Here is a 22,436-nt window from a genome sequence, read left to right on the forward strand (position 1 = left end):
AGGTCCCGGCTGTTGATGGCCGCAGGGACCGCCGTGATAGGGGTGTATTCGCCGTATAAGACATACCGACTTTTTCCCCCCAGTTTTGGGGAAGAAAAAGTGCGTCTTATACGGCGAAAAATACGGTATTTGCTAAATCCCCATTGGTGCTGCTGCTTTTGGACAGAAAGGAAAGTGTCATTTTTTACTTACTGTAAATTCTCTTTCGTGCTGGTCCAAAGCAGCAGAAAAGAAAATTTATGGTGAGTAAAAAATGACACTTTTTTCTAATCCTGGATAACCCTTTTAAGCTGATCATACAATTTAGGTAACCCTTTGCATTTATTTCAATAGGAAGAGGAGGGGTCTGGCTTTTCTCCTGAGGAAAGAAATGATCAGAAATTCAATATTCAGCATGTCTGATCTCTCTTCCAGGGGGTCATTATAGATCTATATCAAATGTATTGGCAGCTCTCAATGTACAGTAAAATCTCCCAATAGTGGACACTCATGAGGAAAAAAAAAAAGTGTCCACTATTGAGAAAAGGCTCAAAAATCTTCCTAAATGACGGAATACTGTAATGTACTCACTCCAGAGTGTAATCACCTATAAAACACAATAAAAAGCAATATTACAGCAGAATCTCCCAGTGCTGTTTAATCTACCCTTATCCCTCTCCCCCCCATATCATTTCATCCTCCCTTTATACCCTGTGCCACCTTCTTCCCCCATGCATTGTGCCAAAATATCCCGCCCCCCTTACCCCTGTGCCACATAATTTCCCCTTGATCCCCCTGTGTCATTTCATTCCCCCTTCATTCCCCTGTGTAAATGAATCCCCCCCCCCTCTCTATGAAATGGCACAGGGGGATAAAGGGGGAATAAAATGGCACAGGGGGTGGTAAAAAGGGGGTGATGAATCTGCACAGAGGGCAATCAAGAGGGAATTAAATAGCACGGGGGGGGGGGGGGGGGCTGGGATCAAGAGGAAATGATGTGGCACAGGGGATAATAATAAAGGGGAGGGATGGTTTGGCACAGGGGAATAAAGTGGCACGGGGGGGGGGATAAGGGAAGGCAGGGGTGAAAGATGTAGTCGGGGGGACATACAGAAGCAGGAGACTACTGTTTAAACATTGGTCTCCAGCTTCTGTGCTGGGGCTTCTGCAGGGGGGTACAGCAGGGACCTGGGCCCCTTACTGGGGTATTCGCTGTACCCCCTGATGGCGTCCCTGTGTGCAAAGTAGGGCCGTCACATGAGCCTGATTGTCCCCTATTGGGATTGTTTTGTCCCCTAATGGAAGTGTTTTGTTCCCTATTGTCCCTTACTGGGAGTGTTTTGTCCCCTAACAGGAGATTTTTGTCCCCTATTGTCCCCTTTCGGGTGTGTCCGCCTTCGCTATTGGGAGTGTCCCCTATTCGGAGGGCGCAAATACATTAAGTCTTATGGAACTTTGCCGGGAAATTAAAAACTGTCCGCTATTGGGAGGTGTCCCCTATTGGGAGGTGTCCCCTATTGGGAGGTGTCCCCTATTGGGAGGTGTCCCCTATTGGGAGGTGTCCCCTATTGGGAGGTGTCCCCTATTGGGAGGTGTCCCCTATTGGGTGGTGTCCGCTAAGGGAGATTTCACTGTAGTTTTTTTCTTATACTAGAATTGCCTCACCTGTCATTATTCTCTGGGTTCCTATAAACAATTCATTAGGACACAACAATTGCATAGTATTACCACACCAAAACAGAATTGTGAGATGTATAAAATTTAATGTGCTTTTTGTTCTGTATATTTAAAAACAAAACGATGATATTTTGTCAAAAACAAAAAAGTCAAATACCAGTGAACTTCAGTGGATTATGTTTTACATTTAAAGGGGTATTCAACTGGCTCCAGAAAGTTAAAGAGATATGCAAATTACTTCTATTAAAAACATCTTTATCCTTCCAATTCCAGAAAGTTTAACAGATTTGCAAATTATTTCTTTAAAAAAAAAAAGTCTTAATCCTTCCAGAACTTATCAGCTGCTGAGTTGTTCTTTTCTGTCTCACAAAAGTGCTCTCTTCCGACACCTCTGTCTGTTTCAAGAACTGTCCAGAGAAGGAGAGGTTTTCTATGGGGATTTGCTCCTACTTTGGACAGTTAATGAGACAGACAGAGGTGTCAGCAGCCAGCACTGTGGTCAGACAGAAAAGAACAACTCAACTTCAGCAGCTGATAAGTACTGGAAGGATTAAGACTTTTTTTAAAGAAGTAATTTGCAAATCTGTTAAACTTTCTGGAGCCAGATGATATGAAAAAAATTTGTGTTTTTTTTACTGGAATACCCCTTTAAAGAGCAAACCATCACAATAATACAATGTTACATGTTATGGCTTATAAGTGCCTGGCAAGCAGATCCCTGAGACGCCATTAACATAATCATTTATTTCTCACAACTCTCTCCTGTGATATATAACAGATGAAATATCTATACAGTGGAGTAAGAACATTACCCAATACCAACAACAATCTGTATTGTCCACAAAAGTCCGTTCTTAAATATAAATAAAAAAAAACCTCAGTAAGAAAAATAAAGTTCACGTCGTGTCCATGGATGCAGTGCATCCATTTCTGCCCATAAACCATATGCTGCAATAAATTAAGAAGTTCTTCATATTTCCTGTAATAAAAAAAAATTTGCTATTAGGAAAGAAGATAAAACTACAACACAAATTTTTGGGCTACTTTTCGAATAGTAATATCAGTAAAGCCAAGTTCAACCAATTTTTCGGAGCGCATTGAAAAACGCATTTAATGCGCACCCCATTGTTTTTAATAAACAAAATAAACACCCAATTCAATTTTCTAAGTGTGCAAATGGGTATCCATCAGACTAAAGGTAGTATTTGTTTAATCTCCATGTGACCTATCTGCCACTGTCTGCAGTTCTCTACCTGGTACAGAGCTAAAAGATGCCCCTTACATTTAAAACAAACCCTTTTTGTCACATTGAGAACTAAACTTGTTCTGTACTTTTCCAAGGAATCATATTACCAGGATGTATGAATAATCAACACATATACTATTTCATGTGGTTTTTACAGTGAGGTGTCTGGGTGTTTATTTTAAATACAGTTTTCTCCTTGCTTTAATCTACTATTACCCTTTAAATGGGTACTCCGGCCTTAGACATCTTATCCCCCATCCAAAGGATAGGGGATAAGATGTCTGATTGTGGGGGTCCCGCTGCTAGGACCCCCCACCATCTCCGTGCAGCATTTTGTGCCGGGCACTGCTTCTGAGACCCCCGCGATCAGACATCTGATCCTTTGGATGGGGGATAAGATGTCTAAAGCTGGAATACCCATTTAAACATGATCAGGCTACTGCATCTATCCTGCTTTAACACACCAACAAGTCTCCTATGTGCAAACACTAATGGAGGTTACCCAAAAGCGTTTTTTTAATCGCTCATTCACCAGGGCTATGATGAATTCTTTGTTTTTGACCTGCAGAAGCCTTGAGCAAAATAAAGGCCACCATTTATTGCTTTTATTATTTTTTTTTTAAAGTCAAACTTTTTTTTAAAGTCAAACTGTCATTAGATTTTTCCATATCTAACATGTAGTAATGCGTTATATGTGGTAAAATCTTCCACCTCTACGGTGTCCATTTTAGGACATCGTCAGTCGTCATCTGTACCTCCCTCCTCCTTCAGCCAAAACGTCGTCCCGCCTCATCCCTCCTCCATCAGGCATCAGCCAATACCTTTGTCATCCTAAACTCTGTCATGCCACAGACAAAAAAGAAAGTGCTGAGACAGCAGAGCTTCGGCAGAGCTGCTAGCACAGACATTGTGATTAGTTGATGGGAGGGTAATCCCCGGACGGCCTGGACACACTTCTTCACAAAGCCTAAGCTCTCATGTACCCAGCTTTTCCAGATTCCTGCAAAACAAACCTACGCTCTCATGTAATCAGCTTTTCCCGATTCATGCAAAACCTACACTTATGTACTCAGCTTTTCCAGATTCCTGCAAATCTTACACTCATTTACCCAGCTTTTCCAGATTCCTGCAAATCCTACACTCTCATGTACTCAGCTTTTCCTGATTTGCAGGAATCTGGAAAAGCTGGGTACATGAGTGTAAGATTTGCAGGAATCTGGAAAAGCTGGGTACATGAGTGTAAGATTTGCAGGAATCTGGAAAAGCTGGGTACATGAGTAAGATTTGCAGGAATCTGGAAAAGCTGGGTACATGAGTGTAAGATTTGCAGGAATCTGGAAAAGCGGAGTACATAACTTTAGGTTTTTCAGGAATCGGGAAAAGCTGAGTACATAACTGTAGGTTTCGCAGGAATCGGGAAAAGCTGAGTACATAACTAGGTTTTGCAGGAATCGGGTACATGAGAGCGTAGGTTTGTTTTGCAGGAATCGAGAAAAGCTGGGTACATGAGAGATTAAGGTTTGTAAAGAAGTGTGTCGAAACAGTGGAGCGGGACTGCACACACCCTCCCATCAACCAATCACAGTGTCTGTGCTGGAAGCCAATCACACAGTGTCTGTGTTAGCAGCTCTGCTGACTCAGCACTTGCATTTTCGTCTGAGGCATGACAGAGTTTAGGATGACATAGGTTTTGGCTGACGCCTGACGGAGATTGGTCCGAGGGATGAAGCGGGACGCTGTTTTTGCTGAAGGATGAGGGAAGTACGGGCTGAAAACTGACGGCGATTTGTCTGAGGGAGGAGGCGGGACACTGTTTTTACTGACAACTGATGGAGATACAGCTGACGACTGACAATGTTCTAAAATGGACACCGTACATCTCGCCATACTTGGGGGATGTTTCTTCCTGCAGGAATGGTGAGGATATGAAGTTAGATATGAAGTCTCCTCCATAGGCCCTGTAATTAGTCCTCTGGGTGGGGAGATATACTGACCTAGTCCCTCTGCTCTGACTGAAATCACACCCCCTCATCGTGACTGACAGCCTAGGCAAGTCCTGCATCATTACTTTGCTCTGACTGCTTACGAAGCAGAATGGTGATGTGGGCTGTCAATTGCCCTGATGGGGCGCGATTCCAGCTGGAGAAAACGTAATTAAGTGAAAATAGCTCCCCCGCCCAGGGGACTACTTAGGGGGCCAGCGGGGGACATTTTCAGATATATCCTCACCATCTCTGCCACCTCTGTCTTCCAGGAATGGTGCGGAAGAAGATTTTACCATATATAATGCTGAACACCCAGACTCTGACCTATCAAAACTATTTATTTGTCAAAAGTTATTTAAAGTCACAGTGACACTTTAAGGCATGACTTTCAGAGTATCCACTTACTTTAAAGCTTTGAAGTGAAACAGGTCTGTTAATGTCAGTTAATAAGAGGTGTGCCTTTGCTGCATTCCAAAACGTTGCAATATCCCAGTTTTGATATATACTTTGGGTGCTTTGATTGTCTTTTTCTTCCTTTAAATCTTTGCTTTCATAGCTCACAAATACTGCAGCAAAGAAGCAGGGTATTGGGAAGTCACTTGGAGCAGGGGCTGATCACTGTGGGTGTAGGGGGATAAACCAGGGCGACGTTCACTCGCTCACTGCCATTTTTAGGACAGATTATTTCCTTTATCCCTTCTGGTCTCGGCTGAGTCAGCAACTCTCCTACAAAAGAAACAGAAAAATGATATTAGCAGATATGCTTCTTTCCTATCATATTAATCAGACTTTCTATTTTAATTAAGATATTATAAAGATAAAAAGCAGCTTGCAAAGCAGTTGTTGGAAAGTTTTAAATCAAAGGACTTAAAGGGGTTGTGAGCTGCCCTGCAGTTCGGAGTTCCGCTCACAGCGTCCGGAAGTTCATTACTCCGAACGCTGTGTGCGGGCTTTCGTGTTCGCAGCCGCCGGGCGTGACATCACGCCCAGCCCCTTCGTGACGTCTCGCCCGCCCCCCTCAACGAAAGTCTATGGGAAGGGGGCGCGACCGCTGTCATGCCCCCTTCCCATAGACTTTGGTAGAGGGGGCGGGCATGACGTCATGAGGGGGCGGGCGAGACGTCACGAAGGGGCCGAGCGTGACGTCACACCCGGCGGCTGCGAACACGGAAGCCCGCACACAGCGTTCGGAGTAATGGACTTCCTGACGCTGTGAGCGGAGCTCCGAACTGCAGGGCAGCGCACAACCCCTTTATAGACTATGGACATCTTTAAAGGGAACCAAGCATTAGATTTTACCATATATAAAGCTTGGGAACACATTACATATGGTAAAATCTTTATTCTCACCACCCCCAGGGGAAGTTTTTGCCCTCAGGGATGGTAAGTTTGTAAGTTACCCCCGCTAACCCGTATGTAGTTCCCTAGGTGGGGAGCTATATATACCTAGTCCCGTCGCTCCAGCCTTAGTGACGCCCACTCGGCCTGATTGACAGCCAGCGTCATCGCTCTGCTCCCTAAGCAGACCGAGAAAAGCGATGATGCGAGCTGTCAATCATGCCGTGGTGGCATCACTATGGACGGAGAAACCAGACTAGGTAAGTATATCTACCCACTCCAGGGACTACTTACGGGGCGGAGGGGGGTAACTTACAAACTTCATACACTTACCATCTCTGGGAACAAAAACGTCCCCCAAGGGTGGTGAGGATAAAGGTTTTCCCACATATAACGCCAACTACAATCTAATGCTTGCTTCCCTTTAACATAGATAAAAGTGAATTCTGCATGTTAGTGGTTACCTTTTAGTCACCCTCATATTCAGTTTTAAACCTGCTTCTTGTTTTAGACTCATGTAGGTATGTCCCTCCCTGTAACGCATGCCGTATTTGAATCTGTTTCAAGCATGCTGTTCTCATCACCATCATGTACTTGCACAGCTTCTTTTCTATACTAATTTCCCCTTCCAGTACCCATGCAGGATCACCTGTCCCTGATACTGTGGTGTGTTTGGATTTACTGCAGATACAGCCATGGATACTGTCCCTTCTCTCCACACTCCTTCCCCTGCAGACTTCCTTGTGTATGCTTTACTTCCTAGCTACAGCTTGTGTGATGTGTCCTCCCTGAAAACTTGGATGTTTCCCAAAATCTCTACACTCTGATCTGCTGTGTACGTCCTCTTTTCCTCCTGCTGCTATCTCTATCAATGAGAGCAGGGAGAGCAAAGATAGCCGACACAGTCAAAAGCAGTGTGCTGTTAAATCTACGACACAAGCAACAAGACAACCAGCTAAGTGATGGAGTTACAACATACTGGAAGCTGCCAACTAGTAGGGAAACTGACAATCGGTTCACCCTCACTAAACCCAATACTTGATGTATTAGCCACTTGCTTATAGCCGGCTATTAGCAGTGGAGGCTAATACAACAGGTATCTCTTGTACCAGAGAGCGGATCTGGGAACATATACCTCATTGTAATCCAGTCCACCCACACTATTAACCTGTGTATTTAGGATGTTTTTATGAAAGAAAGTTGATTGCATTTAGGTGTTTTACAAAGGCTTAATGTTATATTTGTAGGCCACCAAGTTCTTAATAAACAGATGAATCACATGACAATAAGTCTGCTAATATAAGCAGAAAGTTGATGACACATTACTAAGGTTAAAAAACATAAGTAAAGGTCACATATGTCCTATGATCCAACAAAACCTCAGCAGAGGGACTCTGCCAAATTATCCAAATGCACCAGCCAACAGGACACCAGATGCAACAGATCAAGGTTGTTGAATTTGGCATTCCCATCCAAGGTGGCTCCGGATCATTGGACTTCTTTGAACTTAACTCTAAGACCCACAATACACGGTCATTACAAACAAAGTGTTACAGGTTACACATAATAAAAGCATGCCTACCAACCATCTCTTTTTGGCAAATGTCTTACAAAAGGAGTTTTATGGCATATTCACACACAGCTAATTTTTTTCAGAATTGACTCTGATTCATTCAAATGGTACTTGCAGAAATCGATGCCCTTAAAAGGGTAACAAACTGATCCAAACGCTGGAGTGGGGAGCTCGTGATGTCATAGCCCTGCCCCCTCATGACGTCATGCCCCACCCCCTTAATGCAAGTCTATGGGAGGGGACGTGACAGCCGCCACGCCCCCTCCCATAGACTTGCATTGAGGGGGCGGGGGGGGGGGGGGGGGACATCACGAGCTCCCGGCATCAGCTCCAGCGTTCGGAACAGTTTGTTCCAAACACTGAGCAACGGTGTACCCCTTTAAAGGGGGCAGATCTTAAACATACCACAAATGAGTAGTAATTCTGGAGATTTTTTATGCTTGCCTGTATGCTTGTCTATACTATATTTTTGCAGCGAGATGTTAGGATGCCCCGGTCAACTTTGATAGCGGCGTCTAAATGGTTAATACCGGACATAAGCCCGACCGACGATGTCCGGTATTAGCCGCGGGTCCTGGCTGCTGATAGCAACTGGGACCTGCCTGGTATGTAGCGCACTCAGCTCCTGAGTGCGCTTCACATAACGGGAGCCAGCCACGAGCGTAAATATACACTTGTGGTCATTAAGGGGTTAAACAACACAACAAAATCACACTGTCCACTCAGGAAGCAACACTGATTGACAATCAATTTCACATGCTGTTGTATAAATGGAACAGACAACATGTGGAAATTATAGGCAATTAGCAAGACACCCCCAATAAAGGAGTGGTTCTGCAGGTGGTGACCACAGACCACTTCTCAGATCCTATGCTTCCTGGCTGATGTTTTGGTCACTTTTGAATGCTGGCGGTGCTTTCACTCTAGTGGTAGCATGAGACAGAGTCTACAACCCACACAAGTGGCTCAGGTAGTGCAGCTCATCCAGGATGGCAGATCAATGCGAGCTGTGGCAAGAAGGTTTTCTGTGTCTCTCAGCATAGTGTCCAGAGCATGGAGGGACTACCAGGAGACAGGCCAGTACATCAGGAGACGTGGGGGAGGCCGTAGGAGGGCAACAACCCAGCAACAGGACCGCTATCTCCGCCTCTGTGCAAGGAGGAGCACTGCCAGAGCCCTGCAAAATGACCTTTAGCAGGCCACAAATGTGCATGTGTCCTCTCAAGTGGTCGGAAACAGACTCCATGAGGCTGGTATGAGGGCCCGACATCCACAAGTTGGGGTTGTGCTTACAGCCTAACACTGTGTATGACGTTTGGCATTTGCCAGAGAACACCAAAATTGGCAAATTCGCCACTGCCGCCCTGTTCTCTTCACAGATGAAAGCAGCTTCACACTGAGCACGTGACAGACGTGAAAGAGTCTCGAGATGCCGTGGAGAACGTTCTGCTGTCTGCAACATCCTCCAGCATGGTTTGGCGATGGGTCAGTAATGGTGTGGGGTGGCATTTCTTTGGAGGGCCTCACAGCCCTCCATGTGCTTGCCAGTAGCCATCTGGCTGCCATTAGGTACTGAGATGAGATCTTCAGACCCCTTGTGAGACCATATGCTGGTGCGGTTGGCCCTGGGTTCCTCCTAATGCAAAACAATGCTAGACCCCTCATGTGGCTGGAGTGTTTCAACAGTTCCTGCAAGAGGAAGGCATTGATGCTATGGACTGGCCCACCCGTTCCCTAGACCTGAATATGATTGAGCACATCTGGGACATGATGTCTCGCTCCATCCACCAATGCCCCATTGCACCACAGACTGTCCAGACGCCACCTCATCAGGAGCATGCCCAGGCGTTGTAGGGAGGTCATACAGGCACGTGGAGGCCACACACACTACTGAGCCTCATTTTGACTTGTTTTAAGTACATTACATCAAAGTTGGATCAGCCTGTAGTGTGGTTTTCCACTTTGATTTTGAGTGTGACTCAATATCTAGACCTCCATGGGTTGATAAATTTGATTTCCATTGATAATTTTTATGTGATTTTGTGGTCAGCACATTCAACTATGTAAAGACTAAAGTAGTTCATATGATTAGTTCATTCATTCAGATCTAGGATGTGTTATCTTAGGGTTCCCTTTATTTTCTTGAGCAGTGTATGTTGGTGTCTCTTCCGAAAACTATAAATCCATGATGAAAAAAAATCATGTCTTGTAATGAGAAAAATACAAGGGTTAAAATGCAAAATAAAAAAGCCTACACACATGTTTTGAAGAAGAAGAAAAAAGCCACAACAACTGCATTATCGAGTAGAAAAATGGGGCAGTTTATTTGGTGTTTTTTCTGAGACCCAAAAAAATGCCAATGTTGTATCTGTTCACAGCCTTATAGCTGCCCTTATAATTGTGAATACAGCTATTGGGAAGACAGGGATGGTACTAAACAGTCTCTGACTTTTTGCAAGAACATTTAGGAATGTTCTTGGGTAGTCATTTGCAGACTTATCAGCTGTTTTTAGTTGTTTAATGACTCAACATTGAAAAGTGGAAAGATTAACTCTAAATTTACATACAGAATAATTTACATACTTACTATTTGGATTTCCTGAAATGAGAATAATTCATTTTTGATCTGTAGGTGCTTTAAAGACTAAATCGAGCTGCCCACAGATTTCACACAGAATGGTTGACTGACCAAAGCAATCTGCAGCCATAGGCATCACTAGCAGCAACAACATTTTTCTCTTGGTGATATGCCAGAATCTCTCCATTCTGCCCGGACTGCAAAATGAAAAAAAACTAAAACTTTAACTTACCTTCCGCAGCCCCTAAGGTGTGCTGATATGGGTCTCCCGTCCTTTGGCCTTGGTATTCTTCCGCATTCATGGGTCCCTACATGTCAGACTGTGTTGAGTTTATCACCAGTGGCAGCGATGTTGCACCTCGGCCTGTGATACTCTCATGAGTGTCATGTAACAGGCCCAGGCTCAGCTTTCTTCCTGGTGCCCGAAACATTGCTGCGATTGGTGATAAGCTCAGTATAGTCTGACATGTTGGGCCTCAGAATGCAGAAGACGGGAGAGCGATAATGGTGCCCCAGAGGAGCGGGCGAAGGTAAGTTTTTGAAGCCCAGGCAGAATGGAGAGATAAAAAAAGAGTACCCCTTTAACAAGAATCTATACCACAAGTTTTCAATTACGACTATTTTGCACTAAAAAGCTGCCATAAGAAAAATGCTGAGATTTTTCACTTCACATTTGTCTTGTGTTAGAGAATTAAATAATTCCCTCCACAGATTTAATCCAAGATTGTAACCAACACCATGTTAGGATAGTTTTAGATGGATGTTTACAGGGCCGCCAAACTGAAATAGGAGATAACTGTTGTACTTCTGGCAACGCTTATTTACATCACAATTTCAGCTTTAGCAACTGAACATAGTACGCTAGACGTGGGTGAAAACCTGTTATGGGAAATGAACCAATATGCCAACATGGCAGCTAGTTACTTGCAAATCACTGTTGACACATTGCTTACAAGTCAGGTATGAGCTGCCTTGCAAGACCCTTAAGACAAAGCAATGTAATGCAGTTAGGCTAGGTTCACACCACGTTTATTTTGTCAGTCAAAGGTATCCATTGGCCTCCTGACAAGCAAAGGATGCTGATGTATACTGTGGCGGACAGCAGCGGTTACCGTTTATTTCAGTGGCCCAAACTGAGCCATCAGGCTGCTTTCCACTGCTATTTTAATGGGTCTCAAAATCGCAGCAGACAACGCTGTTGAGTCCCATTCAAATAGCGTACACCAGTGCAAAGCAGCCTGAATGATCTCACAAGGTGGCTCAGTTTGAGCCACTGAAATAAATGGTAACCACTGCTGTCCGCCACAGTATACATCAGCATCCTTTATAGTGAACCCTTACAATATTATCATCCTGGTATGACATCCTGATCTCTGGTATGACTTATATCCTACAACAAGTCTTCTTCTGCTGTGTCAGATTTGGCTTCTCTCTCTGAGGTCAAGCTCCTCCACTTGTGTGATGTCATCACCTCTGACCACCCCCTACAATTTATGTCACATCTCCCTGTCATATACACTTAAATCTTTGTTAGGACATTTAGGGAAGAATGAGGTGTGTTTACAGGAGCAGACAGCGGAAGTGTTCTGCAGCAGCTCTGGGCAAGGAATTGCCAGGATTGCTGTGTGGGGGAAATCGAGAAGGCTGTGATAAGGGCTAAGGGAAAGAAATGCATTCTGGGAATTGTAGTACTGATCAACTGCTCAACCAGGAAGTAGTGACATGGTATGGAAGAGGATTACATACCCACAATGCAATTTTGTGTGGTTTTAGAACTGGAGCAGACAAGTAAGCAATGCTATATGATTCTGCAGCATATTTTTCCTTGGCATCTGAGTACCCCTTTATCACTAAGCACACATGCCATTAAAAATGTGGACAATAAAGTATTTCTCTATGCTTTTAGTCCAACATGCCTTGCATAGTTTACAAACATGTGACATTCCTCTTTTCTATACTTTATGTCCTTAGTAATGAAGACTGACCTCTTTAAACAAGATAGCAAAACAGGGCTGATCTCCAAAAGCCACATGATATTTACTGCAAAAGCATAATACACCGATTAGATCAGTACATGTATCATCAAAGAAGCCAATTGTTTCTGCAAATACAAGAATAGAAAACATAACTAATACTGAACAGACCTTAAACTCCTAAGAAATGTGTACAAGCTGTGTTCTTCTGCCAACTAAACCAAGTAGTCTGCCTGATGCCTGCTCCAATCTAGCTGTTCCTGGGTGCAGAGCCTCATATGGGCAGCCATAGGTTATGTAACAATAAACCACTCCAACCAAGCCACTAAAGTGATCTTCTTAATTGTAGCCCTATTAACCTATACACAAGAGCAATCCCCTAATATGTTACTACTGGGATAATGATCAAGCTGAAGTTTTTTAGACAATACAGCAAGGCAAGGTATCTCTTGCATATGCCATCAGCAGAATAGGCCATATATGAGGGTCTGAACTCTGTAAGGGCTCCTACACACATCAATGTAGCATCCACAACCACTTAGGGGGAGATTTATCAAAAACGGTGCAGAGGAAAAATTGCCCACTTTCCCGTAGCAACCAATTGGATCGCCTCTTTCATATTTCAGAGGTCTCTTTAAAAATGAAAGAAGCGATCTGATTGGTTGCTATGGGCAACTTTTCTCTGCAAAGGTTTTGTTAAATCTTCCCGCTATCTTGTTTATCTACAAGAAACCTTATTTATCTAAAAGCAATGCTTGTAAGAGAGAATACTGTAGTGTCAATGAAATTGGGCACACAGCAGTACAATATGGACCAATTTCTATAGATCCTAACCTCGATCATGGCTGTGTGCATAAGGCCTAAACTGTATTCTCTTTTATAAAGTGCCAATAAGCAATGTGTGTGTGACTGAGCCTTCCGGGAATATGAGCTTCCCACTGCTGTTGCGCTTTATTATATTACTAAATCATTCACAGTCATACAAGAAGCAATTTCGCTGACAAGGCAATTCCCTAATTTAATAGATACATAGCACAGCTTCAATTTAGGACCAGTGTTATGATTCGGCTAGCTGGATGTGGATCCTCTGTGTCAGCGAGGGATTGGCGTGGACAGTGCCGGTGGACCGGTTCTAGAGTTGCTACTGGTTTTCACCAGAGCCCGCCGCAAAGCGGGATGGTCTTGCTGCGGCGGTAGCAACCAGGTCGTATCCACCGGCAACGGCTCAACCTCGCTGACTGCTGAGAAGGCGTGGGACAGAAGGACTAGACAGAGGCAAGGTCAGACGTAGCAGAAGGTCGGGGCAGGCGGCAAGGTTCGTAGTCAATGACGATAGCAGGAGATCTGGAACACAGGCTTTGGACAACACTAAACGCTTTCTCTGGCACAAGGCAACAAGATTCGGCAAGGAAGGGAAGGGAAAGTGAGGTTATATGGACAGGGAGCAGGTGGAAGCTAATTTAGACTGATTGGGCGAGGCACCAATCACTGGTGCACTGGCCCTTTAAATCTTAGAGAGAATCGCATCCCCATCGCGAATGTCAGTGCAGCGCTCCCGGTCAGCGGGTCTGACCGGGGCGCTGCAGAGAGGAGAACGCCGCGAGCGCTCCGGGGAGGAGCAGGGATCCGGAGCGCTCGGCGTAACAACCAGTACAGGTCTTTGTTCTTTTACATAAAAGAGTTTTTTTTACATTAAATTTGCTTTATATTTTGTACATGCAGATAAAAGAAATTGTCCAAGAGTATAAATAATAATAATTATAATGATAATTAAAAAGAATGGCAACAGAAAATATAATAAAATCATTAGAACCCTTACTCTGTTATAGCCGCCTAATCACCAGCCCCGATGCTTTGGCAGTCCCTTATCAGACTTGGTTTGTATGGCAGCAGTGATGAAGGTAAGCACGTCATGTGACCGCTGGAGCTAGCGATAGCATGTTGTTATACTGAACAACTTGAGAATGGACTAGTGGTTTGGATTAAAAAATGTATGAAAAACTGTACCAAACAGTGCTGTGTGAACATATTAAACCAAGACTAAACTTAGTACGAGCAAATCAGAATATTAAAAGGACAATATAGTCAGAAAACAGAATGTTCAGTACTTCAAGTGTTTCACAAGTGTACAGTCAACATGGTTAAGACAAGAACTAGACCCACCACTTCAAAAATGAACTCAATAACCACTTCAAGAATGAACTCAGGACAATGGCTGTGAAGAGGTGGGCTCCACCGGTAAATAGGGTTTAACAGTCCATAGACAATCATTAAAAGGGTCTCTCCTCCAGAGCAGAATTTCTGAAAAATCGTATTAATAAGAAAAGGACTAGCAGGGCAAAAAAAAGCTCATTTCTATTGATGAGGTTCTATCATTTTCAGCCCAGTCTATCTACACTCAGAACGGTCTCCCAATCTCCTAACTCCAAGATTATCTCAATGGCATGGATACATTTCAGTCTGTAAGCTGCTAATTCTAATACGGGATCAGGGCATTACAGAAGGAAAGTTATTATCCTAGAAAAGAGCTTTGTTGGCTTCCCAGGAATTAATTCTTGGGCTGTGTCCAGTTAACAACAGACAGGTGGCCAGGAAGCCTGCCCTGCCCCAGCAATAAGGAGAAGTTACACTCTGTCAGTCATTGATCTAAACAAAGTCTGGGGGAGATTTATCAAACCAAGGGAAATGTGGAGCAGTTGCCCACAGCAACCAATCATATTCCAGTTTTCATGCTTCACAGTTTCTTTGCATAAGGTTTGATAAATCTCCCCACCTGTTCTTGATTGTTGTTGAACAGTTCTTGTAATACATGTGCCAAAGGTTTTCAATATGTTGTCTTATTATATAACATTGTATATAATTATTAAAGAGTAGCTCCCACCATCCTTTTTTTTTTCTGTCCCTGCCTATTGCCCATCTATCACTAACACCTTTTCTGCCTTAAATTTTTTTTAATAATCTTAGAAATGCCTTTTTGTCTGCCTGGTATTGTGCTCACTTACCAGGCAGACTTGCCCAGCAGGCACGACGTCACTGATGCCTGCTGGGGGGGGGCTGACTTCCGCCCTTAGTTCACCTATACAGGGTGTCTCCAGCTCTTTCACCACTACAACTCCCAGCTTGCCCTGACATCTATTGGCTGTCAGGGCATGCTGGGAGTTGTAGTGGTGAAACAACTGGAGGCACCCTGTGTTGAAGACAATATCTTTGTTACGGCTGCGCAACCCGCTCCCCCGAACCACGCAACCCGCTCCCCCCCACCCCAAAAAAGACATCCACGAGTTCAGGAGTGGAGTGCAGGACTTAGTCAGCAGCGGCGCATGTATGCAGGGAGGCGGAGCCGGCGTGCGAGCCAATGCGCGCATCCTCTGTTCTCAGCGCTCGCTCCCGCCTGAAACTAAACTATATTGGAGATATGTTGTAGTACATAAGTACTACAACATATCAAAAAAAAAAAAGTTGGTGACAATGCCCATTTAAAGGGGTAGTCCAGTGGTGAAAAACGTATCCCCTATCCTAAGGATAGGGGATAAGTTTCAGATCGCGGTGGGTGCGACCGCCCCAGTGGTCGGACCCCCCTGCTATCTGAAACTTATCCCCTATCCTTAGGACAGGGGATAAGTTTTTCACCACTGGACTACCCCTTTAACCCCTTAAGGGGTTTTTCCATTTTCGTTTTTTGCTCCTTGCCTTTAAAAAAAAATCGTAACTCTTTCAATTTTGCACCTAAAAATCCATATGAGGGCTTATTTTTTGTGCCACCAATTCTACTTTGTAATGACGTCAGTCATTTTGCCCAAAAATCTACGGTGAAACGGAAAAAAAAATCATTGTGCGACAAAATTGAAAAAAAGACGCCGTTTTGTAAATTTTGGGGGCTTCCGTTTCTATGTAGTACATTTTTCGGTAAAAATGACACCTTATCTTTATTCTGTAGGTCCATACGATTAAAATGATACCCTACTTATATAGGTTTGATTTTGTCGGACTTCTGGAAAAAATCATAACTACATGCAGGAAAATTTATACGTTTAAAATTGTCATCTTCTGACCCCTATAACTTTTTTATTTTTCCGTGTATGGGGCGGTATGAGGGCTCATTTTTTGCGCCGTGATCTGAAGTTTTTAACGGTACCATTTGCATTGATAGGACTTATTGATCGCTTTTTATTCATTTTTAAATGATATAAAAAGTGACCAAAAATGCACTATTTTGAACTTTGGAATTTTTTTGCGCGCACGCCATTGACCGAGCTGTTTAATTAAAGATATATTTTTATAATTCGGACATTTCCGCACGCGGCGATACCATATATGTTTATTTTTTATTTACACTGTGGTTTTTTTTTTATTGGAAAAGGGGCTGATTCAAACTTTTAATAGGGGAGGAGTTAAATGATCTTTATTCACTTTTTTTTTTCCACTTTTTTTTTGCAGTGTTATAGGTCCCATAGGGACCTATAACACTGCACACACTGATCTTCATCATTGATCACTGGTTTCTCATAAGAAACCAGTGATCAACGATTCTGCCGCATGACTGCTCAGGCCTGGATCTCAGGCACTGAGCAGTCATTCGGCGATCGGACAGCGAGGAGGCAGGTAGGGGCCCTCCCGCTGTCCTGTCAGCTGTTTGGGATGCCGCGATTAGCCGCGGCTATCCCGAACAGCCCGACTGAGCTAGCCGGCAACTTTCACTTTCACTTTCAGCTCTGAGCGCGCGGCTAAAGGGTTAATAGCGCGCGGCGCCGCGATCGGTGCTGCGCGCTATTAGAGGCACGTCCCGGCTTCACTATGACGCCGGGCCCGCCGTGATATGACGCGGGGTTACTGTGTAACCCCGCGTTATATCAGGAGAGCAGGACCAAGGACGTACCGGTACGTCCTTGGTCCTTAAGGGGTTAAGGAATTATTTTCATATATGTTATATTGAAGAAGATCAATTTGTTTTAGCAAATCCTTGTACAACTTTGGTTAGTTAGTACCTGTCAGATCCCACTATAAAAAACTAAATGGTTACATGTTACTCAGTACCTAATCCTGATCATGTACATATACTTTTTTATGTCTCTATCCCCCATATTTCACTAAAAATAGCATTTGAAATCTGCACACTGTCCATTTCATTCTATCTAGTGAAGGGGGGCTTGTCCTACTCTTGCCTGCACTGTGCAGACTCAGCTTTCTTCCTTACTCTGCTGACTCACTGCTCTCAGGAATGAGCCTGACAGCTCTGCTCTGTAACCCTTTCCTTTCTGGTTTTATGCTGTACACACACACACTGATTATTGGAGATTGCCTGTACTCTACCACCAAAGAATATGGTGAGTGTTATTTCTTCCAATGTCATTCATGTGTGTCATCCTTAGGCAGCCCTGTAATGCTGGGACTTGTAGTTTTGGAATAGTTGGAGGTAGAGCGTTTGGATAACTCTTTTTAACAGCAGTGTTTTTTTTCAGATGTGTGCCTAGATCTTTAGCAAAACTACAAGTCCAGGCATGCTTGGAATTGTAGTTTTGCAACAGCTGGAGGCACAGGTTTGGTAAAACTCAGTGTTGCTGCAAGCTGTGTCCCTTTTGCAGCCTTGTCAATCAGCCATCTCGTGTCCATGACCTCTGGACACCCTCATGCTGCTGTGGGACTAAAAAAATTTTTAAAGAAGTATATTAGAAAAAATATTTTGTCATGATGTACAACATATAAAAAGTTTTTTATATCTGACAGTGCCCATTTAATTATTTCTAATAAGGCTTTTATCACAACACATTTTTGTAGTGTCTGGTGAGGGTATATGTCGAGGAACTCCCTGACTCTAATTCTAAATAATATAGCTATGATGATCCAAGCTGTGGCTTGCATCATGCCTAAACTTCTAAAAAATATATATATAAAAAAAAATAATCCACTAACTTCCTGCAGTATTGTATAGAATAAGATATATCCTAGATCACACTTACAGATGCTCAAGTCACACTTGCATGTATATTATCTATATGGGGATACTGCAGGCTATATACTGTATATAACACACATGCAAGTGTGACTTGATCATCCATACAGAAGGTCATGTAAGTGTGTTTTAGGATATATGTTATTCTATATACTTTTTAAATTACCAATGTTTTAAAAGAATTCAGCTATACTTTGCAGGACAGTATTGTAGAACACTGTGCTCCCCATCCTCTATAGGTGATACAAGGATCTTCGGGATAAGTGTAGGGTGTCAACAATATGAAAGGTTAGTTATTAGGTTCTAATTTAGGCATAGCAGCACTTTGATCGTACATTACCTCTACAACCCCCATTCTCCATTTGAGTACTAATGGAAACATAGGAGTAGTACTTTGGTTATTTTTAGCCATTTCTAAGCCTGATTATACACATATTATACATGTGGTTTGAAAAGAGCCTTAGCATAACAGAGGAATAGCACAACCCAGCTATAAGAAAATAATTGTTATTTATTATTGTTATTACAAGGTGAAAACAAGTCTATACTAAACCAAACATGTCAGGAGAGGTCACAGGTCCCTTTCATCCACAACTTAAAGTTCCTATTGCTTTGTAAAAAAAAAGAATAATAAATTAAAGGATAAAAAAAAGGATTATGTTCAATTTTGGCCCCACCAATGTGACTGAGGCTACAGTTCTATAATCTTTCGATATTTGTTGACTGTTTTGCCAAATATCAAGCAATTATAAGCAGTATGAAGAAAAGCGCACCATCCCAGGGATGTGGAATTCCTATCGCCCGACGCCCGGGACATGCAGATCAGGGTGCCGGGCAGGTGAATTTTTCAGGCCCTTAGCCCTGCTTCGGGCAAGTAGGGCAGGACCTGAAAGCCCCCGACAAGCACGGCGGCGCTCAGGAGTGGTGTATGGAGCATTCTCCGGACTCATGCCCGCTCCATACTCTGCAGCCCCCAGTTGTTTTCAGTAGCTGGGGGCCGCCGCTAATAGCCAGCATGCGGCGATTGCCGCGGCTGGCGATTAACCCTTTAGATGACCGTTGTCAAAGCTGAAAACAGCGTCTAAAGGGACATGTTCCCTGGTGGGCTAGATCGCCCCCCTCTGCAGCGCGATTGCGAGGGGTGGGGGAGGGTTCAATCCACTATAGCGGTAGCCGAAGGGCTTACCTCTGTTCCTTGGTGTCCGTGGCTCTGTCATTGATAGAGCCTGGCTGGACTAGGCTCTATCAATTCATCGCAGAGCACACAGATCAATGGAGTTTAATAGAACTCTATTGATCTGCATGAGGAATCTAATGATTCCTCCTAAAAGTGCCCTAAGGGACTAATAAAGTGTAAAAAAATGTTTTAATAAAAGTTTAACCCCTTCAATATTAAAAGTTCAAATCACCCCCTTTTACTATATAAAAACATGTAAACATAATAAAAATAAAAATATTTGGTATTGCTGCGTGTGTAATTGTACAAACTATGAAAATATAACATGTGTCCCGTACGGTAAATAACGTGAATGTAAAAAAAATTAAAAAAAATGGAATTGCAATTTTTATAATATCCCAGAAAAAAAACGATTAAGGGTCTATTCACACGTACAGTATTCTGCGCAGATTTGATGCGCGGGATTTCAAGTCATTCAGTTTTCATTTAAATCTGCAGCAGAAAATCCTGTGCATCAAATCTGTGCAGAATACTGTACCTGCTAATAGGCTCTAAAAAGTCAGATCAATACCAAAATGGTACCGATACAAAAAACAGATTATGGTGCAAAAAAAATTAGCTCTCAGCCTTGTATGCAGGAAAAAAAAATAAGCTACAGGGGTCAGAAAAGGGCAATTAAAAAAAATTCTAAAAAGTTCAGAATTTTTTTAAATTAGTAAAAAAAAAAAAAAACTATAAAAATCTGGTATATCTGTAATCAGGCGGCCTAAAGTATCAAAATAACATGTTAGCTCAACCACAAGGTAAATGGCGTAGAAAAGAAAACCAATACATTTGAAAAATTATCTTTTACTATTTCAATTTCACTTCACCAATATATTTTTTTTTGTTTATTATAATTAAAAGGTATCATTATAGTAGTTAGTTATGGCTATTATACGGCGAGGAGGAAAAACAAGAGAGTGTAAAAGCGAAAATTGGCCTGGACAAGTGGATCGTCAAGTAGATTTTGCTCCGTTTTAGTCCCGTAGAACAAGTAGTTTTTTAATAAATTTCCACACCCCTGCATCTATTAAGTCTAAGAGTTACTAGAATTCATCACGATAAAGGTGAGTAAACAATTATGTCCCGATCTCTCAGAATCTGTCCAAGTGATCTCTTGATAGACAGTAGAAGACTTTTCTGCACCCGTTTAAGTTGATTCTGTATGAGAGCAATAAAGTACCATACAAAGGAGACAACACCTGACGCTCTTCTAAACAGTGAAGAATAAGTCCTGACTGCTTAAAGTACATGGATACTGGTGCTGTAATACGGATCAGCTTTATATCCTTCTGGCTAGGATTCCTATTATTGCGATGAACAATTCATTATACAATCTTGAAGTCGCTGAGGTTGAAAGTGAGCCCTTTCTGGCATACATCTCACTCCAGATAACAGCAGAGTGCAGACATGCCCTAAGAAATGGAAAGCATTAATAACCTAGTTTTTATCTCTGAGACTAATGTTGAGAATACACAAATTTCTAAGAATACAATGCACAAAATGAATTACATTTTTCTTTCACATTTTTAACAAATTACACAATTTCATGATAGATGGGGGAGGATGGATTGGGTTTGAGTAAAAGCATTTGTCTAGCTCTAGCCTATGTAGCTATTCAGACACACCAGTAACTAACCTTCTAAACTTTACTGTAGTAAATATACTGTGGGAGTAAGCTAAAGGCACATCCAACCCAATTATAGTTATTTATTAAGCTGTGCAACCAAAGAAACAAAGTGAACTGAGCCGTAGTCCACAATCTCTCGTGTCCTGATACCTAACAGCCGTGATTCATAGGAGAAGCAGGTCATTCCTGGGGACTACTAGCATTGTTATGGCACACTAATCAGCACGTGAAATCACTAAATATCTTCATATATTATTTAGGTATTGTTGAAGTTCTACCAGCTACGCAGCTTTTATCATATAATGAATGTTCCAGTTAACAGTCACACAGGTTCATAACAATATAAATAAAAAGGAATAAACAGGATAATACTCTCATCAGTGTTCTAATCCCACAAAAGGACTCACTGGTATGTAAAATGCTGACCATTATACTTTTACACTATAAAATATGCTTCAGGTCAGCCATGATAATCTACAGGAAAAGAGCTTGCATTCGTCATCACTTTTTCTACTTCAGGAAATAAAAAAGTGACGGAAAAAAGCAAAAAAAAAAATTAATAAATAAAAAACAAAGAAGCATAGTTTCTCATGACTGAAATTCTAAAGTAACTAAACATCATATACCGTTACAGAATCCATGTTTGTAAGGAATAAAAAACCTTAAGGCTAGGTTTCCACACAGGTTTTTCTCTGGCAGATTTACGAAAACTGCCACTGCAGTTCTTGAGCCAAAGTCAGAAGTGGATCCAGAGGGAAGGAGAAGTATAAGTCCTTCCTTTATATTTCCCATTTCTTTTGAATACACTTCTGACTTTGGCTCAAAAACTGCAGTGGAAGTATTCCAAAATACGCCAGAAAAATACCTGTGTAGAAACCTAGCTTAAAGGAGGTATGCAGCAGAAAAAAACGTATATCCCCTATCCACAGCCTCTGCTCCTGTCATGATGTGTCGCACACACCATGGAAGCTGATCAAAACATGCTCCATCCATTCATCTCTGTCGGAGATGCCCCCTCCCATAGACTTACATTGAGGGGGTGGGGTGTGATGTCACGAGGGGCGGAGACGTGACATCATGATACTCTGGCCGCAGTATCATGAGTCATCAGCCACGGAGCAAAGCTTTGCTCTGTGCAGATAATGACTAAGGGGCTGCAGGAGTGATCGCGGGGGTCCCCAGTGGATCCCCCACAATCCGACATCATCCTTTGGATAGGGGATAAGATGTCTAGAGGCGGAGTACCCCTTTAAGGCTCGGGGTGCAAAACTGTAAAACTGAAGAATTA

General features: G+C 42.8%; 1 protein-coding gene across 1 annotated transcript in view; it reads right to left on the reverse strand.

Annotated features, from left to right (window-relative positions):
• Window positions 1–1,703: 1,703 nt before the first annotated feature.
• Window positions 1,704–22,436, reverse strand: part of MFHAS1 (multifunctional ROCO family signaling regulator 1) — an 82,753-nt gene continuing 62,020 nt past the window's right edge. Inside the window, exons 2-3 of the mRNA XM_056569569.1 lie at window positions 5,293–5,613; window positions 1,704–2,635 (exon numbers count right to left, since the gene is read on the reverse strand). Of these exons, the coding sequence (XP_056425544.1) occupies window positions 5,483–5,613 (131 nt within the window). The 3' untranslated portion in view covers window positions 1,704–2,635; window positions 5,293–5,482. The remainder of the gene's footprint in view (window positions 2,636–5,292; window positions 5,614–22,436) is intronic.

This window comes from Hyla sarda, chromosome 1 (genome assembly GCF_029499605.1).
Source record: "Hyla sarda isolate aHylSar1 chromosome 1, aHylSar1.hap1, whole genome shotgun sequence".
In the NCBI taxonomy this organism is placed as follows: Eukaryota; Metazoa; Chordata; class Amphibia; order Anura; family Hylidae; genus Hyla; species Hyla sarda.